This window comes from Pristiophorus japonicus, chromosome 18 (assembly GCF_044704955.1).
Source record: "Pristiophorus japonicus isolate sPriJap1 chromosome 18, sPriJap1.hap1, whole genome shotgun sequence".
NCBI classification, from domain to species: domain Eukaryota; kingdom Metazoa; phylum Chordata; class Chondrichthyes; family Pristiophoridae; genus Pristiophorus; species Pristiophorus japonicus.
The window spans coordinates 5,731,116-5,744,738 of record NC_091994.1 but is presented as its reverse complement, the minus strand read 5'-3'; the positions used below and the strand labels follow the sequence as shown (position 1 = coordinate 5,744,738).

General features: G+C 49.2%; 1 protein-coding gene across 1 annotated transcript; it reads right to left on the bottom strand.

The window, feature by feature from the left end:
* Nucleotides 1–3,588: 3,588 nt before the first annotated feature.
* LOC139229120 (protein S100-A1-like) lies at nt 3,589–6,015 on the bottom strand. Its single transcript, XM_070860781.1, has 3 exons — nt 5,939–6,015; nt 4,479–4,649; nt 3,589–3,852 (listed from the first exon to the last, which is right to left on the bottom strand). The coding sequence occupies exons 2-3, from the start codon at nt 4,620–4,622 to the stop codon at nt 3,697–3,699; spliced, it is 300 nt and encodes a 99-aa protein (XP_070716882.1). The 5' UTR covers nt 4,623–4,649; nt 5,939–6,015; the 3' UTR covers nt 3,589–3,696.
* Between the last annotated feature and the right edge of the window lie 7,608 nt (nt 6,016–13,623).

Sequence of the window (13,623 nt, the reverse complement as noted above, 5' to 3'; positions counted from 1 at the left end):
CCTGTGCCCCGTGTCCTAACTCACACCGAGTCTCGCTCACCCAGCACCCCCTGTGCTCGCTGCCCGTGTCCTAACTCGCACCGAGCTCCGGACACCCATCACCCCCTGTGCTCGTCGCCCCGTGTCCTAACTCGCACCGAGTCCCGCTCACCCATCACTCCCTGTGCCCCGTGTCCTAACTCACACCGAGTCCCGCTCACCCATCACTCCCTGTGCCCCGTGTCCTAACTCACACCGAGTCCCGCTCACCCAGCACCCCCTGTGCTCGCTGCCCGTGTCCTAACTCGCACCGAGCCCCGGACACCCATCACCCACTGTGCTCGTCGCCCCGTGTCCTAACTCGCACCGAGTCCCGCTCACCCATCAGACCCTGTGCTGCCCAGTGTCCTAACTTGCACCAAGTCCTGCTCACCTATCACCCACTATGTTCGCTGCCCGTGTCCTAACTCACAACGTCCCGCTCACCCATCACCCCCTGTGCTCGCTGCCCCGTGTCCTAACGCGCAACGAGTCCCTCTCACCTATCACCCCGTGCTCGCTGTCCCATGTCCTAACTCGCACCGAGTCCCGCTTATCCATCACCCCCTGTACTCGCTGCCCCATGTCCTAACCTGCACTGAGTCCCGCTCACCCATCACCCCTTGTGCTCGCTGTCCCGTGTCCTAACTCGCACCGAGTCCCGCTTACCCATCAGACCCTGTGTGACCCGTGTCCTAACTCGCACCTAGTCCTGCTCACCCATCACCCCCTGTGCTCGCTGCCCGTGTCCTAACTCACAACGTCCCGCTCACCCATCACCCCCTGTGCTCGCTGCCCCATGTCCTAACCTGCACCGAGTCCCTCTCATCCATCACTCCCTGTGCTCGCTGCCCTGTGTCCTAACTTGACTAAGTCCCGCACACCCATCACTCCCTGTGCTCTCTGCCCCGTGTCCTAACCCGCACTGAGTCCCGCTTACCCATCACCCCCTGTGCTCGCTGCCCCATGTCCTAACCTGCACCGAGTCCCTCTCACCCATCACCCCCTGTGCTCGCTGTCCCGTGTCCTAACTCGCACCGAGTCCCGCTCACCCATCACCCCGTGCTCGCTGCCCCGTGTCCTAATTTGAAATTTTTGGTGTCAAGAAGTTCCACAAAAACTTGTATGGTCGTAAGTTTATCATCGTTACGGATCATAAGCCCCTAACAGCAATCCTCCATCCAAAGTCCCCAGTTCCAACATTAGCTGCAGCCTGAATGCAGAGATGGGCTTTGATTTTGTCAGCATATACATATGATATTGAATACAGACGATCAGCTGATCACAGTAATGCTGATGCAATGTCTAGATTGCCTTCCCCATCACAAGTTACACCTGATAGGGAAGTGTTTTATTTTTCATACGTTGAACTGCCAGTCACAGCGGAAGAGATTGGTAGAGCAACCAAACGTGACCCAGTGATGTCAAAGGTGTATGATTATATTGCAAATGGATGGCCAAACCAGCTAACAGACAAAGATATTCATCCATTCTTCATTCGAAGGAATGAATTATCAGTCGATAAAGATTGTATCATGTGGGGTGTAAGAGTGGTTATACCAAATAAATTCAAGTCCAAATTATTAGGAGACCTCCATGATCAGCACCTGGGAATGTGCTTGACCAAGAGTTTTGCACACAGTTATTTATGGTGGCTAGGTCTTGCTAAAGATATAGAGTACATCGTGAGTCAGTGTACGACATGTCAATCGGTAAGCAAGCAACCACCACCAGTACCATTACAGCCATGGAAATGGCCTCCCAGGATGTGGCAAAGGCTACATATTGATTTTGCTGAGTTAGAAGGACAATAATTGTTCATTGTGATTGATAGCCATTCGAAGTGGGTTGAGGTGTTTCCAATGTGGAAAATAACAAGTAAAACATTAGTCATTTTGCAAAGTTTATTTTCTTCATTTGGCCTCCCAGAAGAAATTGTTTCGGATAATGGACCACAATTTCGTTCCGAAGAATTTGCAAAGTTCACGAGCAAAAATGGTGTGAAACATACCAAGGTTCCACCATACCATCCTGCTTCAAATGGTGCAGCAGAGCGCACTGTACAAATTGTAAAACATGCCCTCATAAAACAAATGTTAGATCCAAATCCAAAGAAACGACAGTTATCATTGGATCACAAATTGGCTAATATTTTGATTACGTATCATAATACACCTCATACAACTACTGGTAGAACACCAGCAGAGTTGTTTCTCAAACTACAGCCACGAACCAGATTCTCGTCATTAAAACCAAATTTGGCAGTCTGTAGAAAAGACACAATTAAGACAGAAAGAAAATCATGATAGAGGTAGAGTGAGAAGTGCGAAATTAAACCAGAAGGTGAGTGAAGAACCATCACCATAAATGGTTAAAGTGGTTACTAGGAAGAATGGTGAAGATATGTGGTCCTCGCACATATTTGGTCCAGATGTTTGATAATGGACAGGTTAGGTTTGTTCATATTGATCATATTTTACCTACAGACATGGAAGGAGTTGAAGGTGGGAATGATTCAATTATTTCTGACTCAATAGAGTTTTGATACACCAGTAGCAAATCCTAAATCCAATGTACTGGAAACAAATCCAGGAGAAAAATCAGAATGCAAGTCTGAGTCCGTGTCAGGAAAACAAAGCCTGAAGTTAGAGCGAGTTCAAATGAAAATCAAGGAAATTCCGTGGAGCAAAACGTTCCTCAGGATGCGTCTCAAATGAGTTTAGATTCAACACCATGTTTGGAAGGTTCTGTTCGAGAGCGAAGGTATCCTCTTCAAAACAGAAAACAAGTGGTTAAGTTAAATGTGTAAATATGGGAAAAATGAGTCTATATCCTGTGTTATGTATAAACATGCAAGTTATGTATGATGTTTGTTATAATAACTTCTTTATCAAGGAGGGCGAAGTGTAATGTCAGTGAGCTTGTAATGTTTGTAGCACCACACTGTGGATGTGGACATATTGTGTACTGCAACTACAGAGTTAATAATTAAACCGAACCAGGCAGGTTCCGGAAGCTTCCAAGAGGGCTGCCTGCCAAGTTAGAAGCTGTGTGTGCTGTACTCTGAATATATCACCCCGCCCCCCCACCCCCATTTACACTGCCCGACCTCCCCCCACCCCCAATCTCTCCCCCCCGCCCACACTCCTAACTTCCCACTCCCCCCGCTGAAAGGGAACTTTCTCTCTCCACAGACCCACTGACCATCTCCAGCATCAGAGTGTTATACTGGCCAGATTCTGAGATGTATTAAAGCAGTTCGCATTACACACTCGGGGCAATGGAACCCCTGAAAACAGGCGGCTTCAGGTCGGGGAATTGTTCAAATTCAAGAAATCGTAATTGAAGGGGGGGGGGGGGGGAAGGGGGAGGGTAGAGCTGGGGGCCGGGTCTATTAGATATGAGGCAGGAGCCTCCCATTTACCCCACAGCTCCAGGGAGAGAGGATCAGACCCTCGAACCCCCCCCCCCACCCCCCTTAAACCACTAATCCCACACCACAACTTACCCCAAACCACGCACCCCGGCAAGAGCTACACTGAGGGCAAAGAAAGAATCAGAACAGGTATGTTTGGTCATAAGATCTTTTATTTAAGTGTAGCACGATACAGCATTAGGTAAAAAGCTTCAAACATCGGCTTGAACCCGGAGTAGGAGGTGGGTAGGGAGTTCCTGCCTTCATTTCTTTGAGTGTAGGCTGCTTACATAAGCTTCCTGGCAGCAGAGTGTGATAGTCGCAACCATGGTCACAAACTCCGCAAAATCCACCTCGTCATCTTGGTCGTGGTCCAAACTCTTCATAATTTTATCCAAACCAGCTGGATCATGTATGTTCTGTGAGAAAGGGGCAGTTAGTAAAACAAGTAGCTGTCATACATTGCATTTCACTAAAGGGACGGGGGACCGGGGGGAAGGGACGGGGGGGACGGGGGGGGGGGGGAGGGAGGGGGGAAGGGACCGGGGGGGGGGGGGGGGGGGGGAGAGAGGGCGAGGGGGAGGGGGAGGAGGGACCGGAGGGGGGGGAGGAGGAGGGACGGGGGGGGGGGGGGGGAGGAGGGGGGGGGGGGAGGAGGGACCGGGGGGGGGGGGGGGGGGAGGAGGGACCGGGGGGGGGGGGAGGAGGGACCGGGGGGGGGGGGGGGGGGGGGAGGAGGGACCGGGGGGGGGGGGGGGAGGGACCGGGGGGGGGGGGAGGAGGGACCGGGGGGGGGGGGGAGGAGGGAGGAGGGACCAGGGGGGGGGGGGGAGGAGGGACAGGGGGGGGGGGGGAGGAGGGGACCAGGGGGGGGGGGGGGGGAGGGACCAGGGGGGGGGGGGGGGAGGAGGGACCAGGGGGGGGGGGGGGGAGGAGGGACCAGGGGGGGGGGGGGGGGGAGGAGGGACCAGGGGGGGGGGGGGGAGGAGGGGGAGGGGGACAAGAGTTAGCTGCTTTGCCGGAGGCTATGCACTACTCCACATACCTTCATCATACCAGGCAGCTGTTTGTTTATCAGAGTCTTGAATTCATTCCTGTTGAGCTTGTTTTTGTCGCCCTGTTCCCCCGCATATTTATGGAAAAGGCCCATTATTGTGGCCATAACACATTCCAGCTCGGTTCCAGGCATTATGAGGTTGATGAGTGGATTTATAGGCTGGAGATTAGTGGAAAGCAGTGCGGTCAGTTATAAGTGAAACTGGTGCAACCATTTGAAAGACTCTTCAACTGTTTTCTGCATATCTCAGGTCAGCTCACACTTTTTACTTTAAATTTACCTTCAAGTAAGTGTCTCACCCCCTGGATATGGCAATACTGGCCCAGACTAGCAATCAGAGGTGACAGGGCCGCCTGCATGGGACTGGAGGTAGGAGCAGCTTGTGTTGGGGGCAGGCAATGGTTACATAAGAACATAAGAAATAGGAGCAGGAGTTGGCCATTTGGCCCCTCGAGCCTGCTCCGCCATTCAATAAGATCATGGCTGATCTGATCATGGACTCAGCTCCACTTCCCCGCCCGCTCCCCATAACCCTTTATTCCCTTATCGCTCAAAAATCTGTCGAACTCCACCTTAAATACATTCAATGACCCAGCCTCCACTTCTCTGGGGCAGAGAATTTCACAGATTTACTACACTCAGAAAAGAAATTTCTCCTCAATCCCGCTGTGAATGGACGGCCCCTTATTGTGAGGCTATTTGGACGGTGTGTCTACCTGAGGCCACGGGTTTCACTGCCCTGGGGTTTATAATTACAGAATCTGTGTCACAACGCTTGCCCAGAGGCATTGTAATATTGCCCAACCTGACCTGGCTCACTGGCTGAGGGCGTCGCCCAGTATAACCAGCCCATCCCTTTCTGGGAGGGATTGTCGCCCAAATCAATGCACGCAGTCGGTTACAATCTCCATTCTACATTCTGGTATTTTCCACCAGAAAGCGAAAGAATTTGAGCCATCTCCTGTGTGGCAAAGGGCCGGGCCCGGCCCCCGAGCGAGAAAGTTCGCACAGGCAAAGTTTGACAAAGTCTCCGACCCGTCAGGTGTGGCACGGAGCAGGGATTCATACTTTTAAACTGATTCGTTTCTACACTGCAGTCTATTACCGAAAACATGACATTCACATTCCAGCAAAACACAAAGTTTAAAATCTACAGCAAACACCAAGACAAGTTCTACTAAAATAAATTCATTACTTTTCAAACTCTTTCAATTAATATAACCAAAACCATCTCCATTCGCACTAGAAATGAGTGAGAGATTTTTGCAGAGTACCCAGAGTACAATCTCTCTCTCTACCCCCCACTCTCTCTCTACCCCCCTTCTCTCTCTCTACACCCCCCTTCTCTCTCTCTACACCCCCCCCCCCTCTGTGTCTCACACTGTCTCTCACTCTCACGCCCCCTCTGTGTCTGTCTCACTCACTCTGTCTGTCTGTTTGTCACTTACCAATCTGTAGATTCTCGGAAACCAGCAACGGACCTGCAGCGAACCTGCCTTTTATAAACAGCTCCGGTCACTCAGAGCGCTCGGCCCCGCCCCACGCAGCTCATTGGATGCACTGCTCAGCCTCCCCCAATTAGAACCCGACAGCTGCAGGGCCCACCCTCAGGGAGATCTCATTGGTTGTTTTGGGAGGGGCAGACTTTACCCTCGCACCGCATCCAGCAGCCCCACCCTTTGGCTCGAATGGTTGTGAAATGAATCACTCGTCTAACCAGCCCAACCCTGAGATCATGGAGGGGGAGGGAAATAGCCCAACCCGGGGAAGAGGGGAGGCTGTGCATGCTGGGGGTCAGCTGAACTTTTCAATACTGAGATCAATAGATTTTTACTGGGTCAGGGTATCCAGGGATCTGGAGCAAAAGCGGGAGTTGGGGAACCGATCAGCCAAAATCTCATTAAATGACGGAATAGGCTCGAGGGGCTGAATGGCCTCCTCCTGTTCCTATGGACTTCCCCTGCCCCCAGGTCGATTCCTTAATTTAAGGAACAGCAACTCTTTTTCTAACTTCCCCGGAAAGCAAATCTATTTTGTACTAAAATCTGCTGTGTTCGTAAGTCTGAAGTTTAGTTTAAACAATTCATTCTTAAAATCGGATTTTCATTTGCAGAATGCAGAATAAAGCTTTCAATGCAAGGCTCTCCAGAACAAGGAAGGAGCGCAACTAGTCTGTATAACCGAGATAGGACAGGACAGGACAAGCACGGAGCATTGTGATCGAAACTGGAGGCGTGAATCCAGCACTAACAACACACCTTCCTCAATTATTAGCTCCAAACTTCAACAGAACAATTTTCATAGCAACAAGCTCAAAATATGGGCATTCTGAAGCCTGATTCAGCCCCACCCTTCCAAGTCAATGCAGCTTCCTGTCTTGTCCAGTACCTCTCACACACAGCACGGGCAAAGGCAATCCCAACCCTGATTATGTTCCTCATCAATTCATTTTTGCTGAATTTTTGTGTTTATTAAGTTCGAAGATATCACTCTTGGAACATGTTGTGGCTCCAGTGTCAGCACAGAGCAGGTTCGACACAACACTTCGACAATGTCCCCTCAAACACTGCCGGGGCAGGTACAGCACGGGGTTAGATACAGAGTAAAGCTCCCTCTACACTGTCCCATCAAACACTCCCAGGGCAGGTACAGCACGGGGTTAGATACAGAGTAAAGCTCCCTCTACACTGTCCCATCAAACACTCCCAGGGCAGGTACAGCACAGGTTAGATACAGAGTAAAGCTCTCTCTACACTGTCCCATCAAACACTCCCAGGGCAGGTACAGCACGGGTTAGATACAGAGTAAAGCTCTCTCTACACTGTCCCATCAAACACTCCCAGGGCAGGTACAGCACGGGTTAGATACAGAGTAAAGCTCCCTCTACACTGTCCCATCAAACACTCCCAGGGCAGGTACAGCATGGGTTAGATACGAAGTAAAGCTCCCTCTACACTGTCCCATCAAACACTCCCAGGGCAAGTACAGCATGGGTTAGATATAGAGTAAAGCTCCCTCTATACTGTCCCCTCAAACACTCGCAGGGCAGGTACAGCACGGGGTTAGAGGGGTTAGATACAGAGTAAAACTCCCTCGACACTGTTCCCATCAAACACTCCCAGGGCAGGTACAGCATGGGTTAGATATAGAGTAAAGCTCCCTCTATACTGTCCCCTCAAACTCTCCCAGGGCAGGTACAGCACGAGGTTAGATATAGAGTAAAGCTCCCTCTACACTGTCCCCTCAAACACTCCCAGGGCAGGTACAGCACGGGGTTAGATACAGAGTAAAGCTCCCTCTACACTGTCCCATCAAACACTCCCAGGGCAGGTACAGCATGGGTAAGATACAGAGTAAAGCTCCCTCTATACTGTCCCCTCAAACACTCCCAGGGCAGGTACAGCACGGGTTAGATGCAGAGTAAAGCTCCCTCCATACTGTCCGCTCAAACACTCCCAGGGCAGGTACAGCACGGGGTTAGATACAGAGTCAAGCTCCCTCTACACTGTTCCATCAAACACTCCCAGGGCAGGTACAGCACGGGGTTAGATACAGAGTAAAGCTCTCTCGACACTGTTCCATCAAACACTCCCAGGGCAGGTACAGCACGGGGTTAGATATAGAGTAAAGCTCTCTCTACACTGTCCCCTCAAACACTCCCAGGGCAGGTACAGCACGGGGTTAGATACAGAGTAAAGCTCCCTCTACACTGTCCCATCAAACACTCCCAGGACAGGTACAGCACGGGGTTAGATACAGAGTAAAGCTCCCTCCATACTGTCCGCTCAAACACTCCCAGGGCAGGTACAGCACGGGGTTAGATACAGAGTAAAGCTCCCTCTACACTGTCCCATCAAACACTCCCAGGGCAGGTACAGCAAGCGTTAGATATAGAGTAAAGCTCCCTCTACACTGTCCCATCAAACACTCCCAGGGCAGGTACAGCTTGGGTTAGATACAGAGTAAAGCTCCCTCTACACCAAAGGACAGAAAATGTTAGTGGGAGTTGTGTACAGACCACTAAACAGTAGTAGGGAGGTTGGGAATGGCATCAAACAGGAAATTAGGGACGCGTGCAATTAGGGTACAGCAGTTATCATGGGTGACTTTAATCTACAAATTGATTGGGCTAACCAAACTGATAGAAATACTGTGGAGGATGATTTCCTGGATTGTATAAGGGACAGTTTTCTCGAACAATATGTCGAGGAACCAACGAGAGAGCAGGCCATCCTAGACTGAGTCTTGTGTAAGGAGAGAGGATTCATTAGCAATCTTGTTGTGCGGGGGCCCTTGGGGAAGAGTGACCATGATATGGTAGAATTCTTCATTACGATGGAGAGTGACACAGTTAATTCAGAGACTAGGGTCCTGAACTTAAAGAAAGGAAACTTTGACAGTATGGGGCGTGAATTGTCTAGGATAGATTAAGAGAATGATACTTAAAGGGTTGACGGTGGATAGGCAATGGCAGACATTTAAATATCACATGGATGAACTGCAACAATTCTACATCCCTGTGTGGCGTAAGAATAAAAAAGGGAAGGTGGCTCAACCGTGACGAACAAGGAAAATTAGGGAAAGTGTTAAGTCCGAGGAAGGGGCATATAAATTGGCCAGAAAATGCAGCAAACCTGAGGACTAGGAGAAATTTAGAATTCAGCAGAGGAGGACTAAGGGTTTAATTAGGGTGGGAAAAATAGAGTATGAGGATATAAAAGGGGTCAGAGGGTCTAGTAAGGAGGAGGAACTGAGGGAAATCCTTATTAGTCGGGAAATTGTGTTGGGGAAATTGATGGGATTGAAGGCCGATAAATCCCCAGGGCCTGATGGCCCAGAGTACTTAAGGAGGTGGCCTTGGAAATAGCGGATGCATTGACAGTCATTTTCCAACATTCCATTGACTCTGGATCAGTTCCTATCGAGTGGAGGGTAGCCAATGTAACCCCACTTTTTAAAAAAGGAGGGAGAGAGAAAACAGGGAATGGTAGACCGGTCAGCCTGACATTGGTAGTGGGTAAGATGATGGAATCAATTATTAAGGATGTCATAGCAGCGCATTTGGAAAGAGGTGACATGATAGGGCCAAGTCAGCATGGATTTGTGAAAGGGAAATCATGCTTGACAAATCTTCTGGAATTTTTTGAGGATGTTTCCAGTAGAGTGGACAAGGGAGAACCAGTTGATGTGGTATATTTGGACTTTCAGAAGGCTTTCGACAAGGTCCCACACAAGAGATTAATGTGCAAAGTTAAAGCACATGGGATTGGGGGTAGTGTGCTGACATGGACTGAGAACTGGTTGTCAGACAGGAAGCAAAGAGTAGGAGTAAATGGGGACTTTTCAGAATGGCAGGCAGTGACTAGTGGGGTACCGCAAGGTTCTGTGCTGGGGCCCCAGCTGTTTACACTGTACATTAATGATTTAGACGAACGGATTAAATGTAGTATCTCCAAATTTGTGCATGACACTAAGTTGGGTGGCAGTGTGAGCTGCGAGGAGGATGCTATGAGGCTGCAGAACGACTTGGATAGGTTAGGTGAGTGGGCAAATGCATGGCAGATGAAGTATAATGTGGATAAATGTGAGGTTATCCACTTTGGTGGTAAAAATAGAGAGACAGACTATTATCTGAATGGTGACAGATTAGGAAAAGGGGAGGTGCAACGAGATCTGGGTGTCGTGGTACATCAGTCATTGAAGGTTGGCATGCAGGTACAGCAGGCGGTTAAGAAAGCAAATGGCATGTTGGCCTTCATAGCGAGGGGATTTGAGTACAGGGGCAGGGAGGTGTTGCTACAGTTGTACAGGGCCTTGGTGAGGCCACACCTGGAGTATTGTGTACAGTTTTGATCTCCTAACTTGAGGAAGGACATTCTTGCTATTGAGGGAGTGCAGCAAAGGTTCACCAGACTGATTCCCGGGATGGCGGGACTGACCTATCAAGAAAGACTGGATCAACTGGGCTTGTATTCACTGGAGTTCAGAAGAATGAGAGGGGACCTCATAGAAACGTTTAAAATTCTGATGGGTTTCGACAGGTTAGATGCAGGAAGAATGTTCCCAATGTTGGGGAAGTCCAGAATCAGGGGTCACAGTCTAAGGATAAGGGGTAAGCCATTTAGGACTGAGATGAGGAGAAACTTCTTCACTCAGAGAACTGTGGAATTCTCTACTGCAGAAAGTTGTTGAGGCCAGTTCGTTAGATATATTCAAAAGGAAGTTAGATGTGGCCCTTATGGCTAAAGGGATCAAAGGGTATGGAGAGAAAGCAGGAATGGGGTACTGAAGTTGCATGATCAGCCATAATCACACTGAATGGTGGTGCAGGCTCGAAGGGCCAAATGGCCTACTCCTGCACCTACTTTCTATGTTTCTATGTTTACACTGTCCCATCAAACACTCCCAGGACAGGTACAGTATGGATTAAATACAGAGTAAAGCTCCCTGTACACTGTTCCATCAAACACTCCCAGGGCAGGTACAGTATGGGTTAGAAACAGAGTAAAGCTCCCTCTACACTGTTCCATCAAACACTCCCAGGGCAGGTACAGTATGGGTTAGATACAGAGTAAAGCTCCCTCTACACTGTCCCATCAAACACTCCCAGGGCAGATACAGCAAGGGGTTAGTATGGATTACTAAAAGGAAGAAAGAGAGGTAGAGAGGCAGAGAGGTTTAGGGAGAGGCTTCCAGAGCTTACGGCCACCAATGGTGGAGCAATTAAAAATTGGGGATGTACAAGAATCCAGAATTGGAAGAGCGCAGAGATCTGGGAGGGTTGTGGGGCTGGAGGAGGATACAGAGATAGGGAGAGGCGAGGCCATGGGGGGATTTGAACATGAGGAGGAGAATTTTAAAATCAAGGCATTGCTGGATCGGGAGTCAATGTAGGTCAGCGAGGACAGGCGCGATGGGTGAGTAGGACTTGGTGCGAGTTAGGACATGGGCAACAGAGTGTTGGATGAACTGAAGTTTACGGAGGGTGGAAGATGGGAGGCCCTCAAGGAGAACATTGGAATAGTCAGGTGTGGAGGTAGCAGAGTTACAGAGAAGGGTTGTAACAACCAGTGAGGAGAAAGAGAGTAAGTAGAGAAAAAGTGGGGCCGATTAGGGACCAGAAAGGAGGCTTGTGTGTGGGGGCGGAAGACGTGGGTATGCTTCTTAATAAATACTTTGCGTCTGCCTTCACAAATGAGATGGGTGATGCAGACATTGCAATCAGGGAGGAGGAGTGTGTAATATTAGATGAGATAAACATAGAGAGAGAGGAAGTATTAAGGGGTTTAGCAGCTTTGAAAGTGGATAAGTCCCCAGGCCCGGATGAAATATAACCCAGGCTGTTAAGAGAAGCAAGGGAGGAAATCGCACAGGCTCTGACCATCATTTTCCAATCCACTCTGGCTACAGGTGTGGTGCCAGAGGACTGGAGGACTGCTAATGCGGTACCTTTGTTTAAGAAGGGAGAAAGGGATAGACCGATAATTACAGGCCAGTCAGCCTAATCTCGGTGGTGGGAAAATTATTGGAAAAAATTCTGAGGGACAGTATTAATCGTCATTTAGAAAGGCACAGATTAATCAAGGACAGTCAGCATGGATTTATTAGGGGAAGGTTGTGTCTGACAAACTTGATTGAAGTTTTTGAGCAGCTGACAAGGAGGTCGATGAGGGCAGTGCGTTAGATGGGGTTATTTATGGATTTTAGCAAAACTTTTGATAAGGTCCCACATGGCAGACTGGTCACGAAAGTAAAAGCCCATGAGATCCAGGGCAAAGTGGCAAGTTGGATCCAAAATTAGCTCAGAGGCAGGAAGCAAAGGGTAATGGTTGTTTGGTGTTTTTGTGACTGGAAGGCTGTTTCCAGTGGGATTCCACAGGGCTCAGTATTAGGTCCCTTGCTTTGTGTGGTATAGCACAATGATCTAGACTTCAATGTAGGGGGTATGATTAAGAAGTTTGCAGATGATACAAAAATTGGTTGTGTGGTTGATAATCAAGAATTAGCTGTAGACTGCAGTAAGATATCAAGGAACTGGTCAGGTGGGCAGAACAGTGGCAAATGGAATTCAATCGGAGAAGTGTGAGGTAATGCATTTGGGGAAGGTTAACAAGGCAAGGGAATACACAATAAATTAGAGGACACTGAGAAGTGCAGAGGAACAGAGGGACCTTGGAGTGCATGTCCGAGAAACTCGAGAACCATTTCGACTCAAAGCCGTTAGAAATAGAAGAGAGCGAGAAGTTTGGTTCCAGAAACCAGAAACAAAGTGAAGCCAACAGTGAGCACATTGTCGGTCTTCAGAACCCGTCTGTGCATTGTAATTTCCGCACATGTTTAGACCGTGTGTTGTGAGATAAGTTTGCGTGTGGGCTGGTGGATGAACACACACAGTCGCAGTTACTGAACACTCGGAATCTAACGTTTGACATAGGATGCAAAATGGCCCGATCTATGGAGATGGTGTCTAGAAATGCGAGGGAGCCCCGTCCAACACCAGTGACTGGTGCAGCTAAGGTCCACAGTCACAGAGTCACCTCTGAACCTAAGGCTGTGAGACTGGGTCAGAAGCCTGTCAGTGAGAGCAGTTCAGTGAATGGTTATCGCTGCACTGGAAATCATTCCACACAGTCCCGCCAATACAGAAATGCAAAGTGTTTCACTGCCAGAAGCAAGGCTGTGTTTCTCTAGCTTGCAGAGTGCGATGTAAAGCAGGAAGCAAGAACCAGTCTGGTGGCAATGCAAAGCAGCAACAGCAAAAGGGAGGAGTTCACAATATTGAAGTGAACACACCTGATTTTGAAGAACTCGGTACCTACAGTATCTATTCCACCAGCAGCAACGCTCGCAGTCATTGGAAAGACTTCCGTACAAAACTTTTGGGGCTGGACTTTCCACTCTGATTGCTATTGCCCAAAAATGGGTGATATTTCCGACCTTAGTACATTTTTTATTTTTTCAGGATCGCTGGAATATCGCCCATTTTAAAAACCGCTAGTTTCGCTTTTTTCATTTGGGCAATGGCCTTAGCGATGTGAAATGGGCCTTAGCGATGTATTCAGTTGTGCAAGGCTGGTGTCCATAGCAACGGCCGTTCTGCGCATGCGCGTTTTTTTTTCCAGGCAAAGAACTT

Coding starts and splice junctions, on each gene's coding strand:
- LOC139229120 (XM_070860781.1), bottom strand. CDS start 4,622: ATGCCTGGAACCGAGCTGGAATGTGTTATGGCCACAATAATGGGCCTT. Junction 3,853..4,478: donor AGCTGCCTGGTATGATGAAG/GTATGTGGAGTA, acceptor CCTTTCTCACAG/AACATACATGATCCAGCTGG.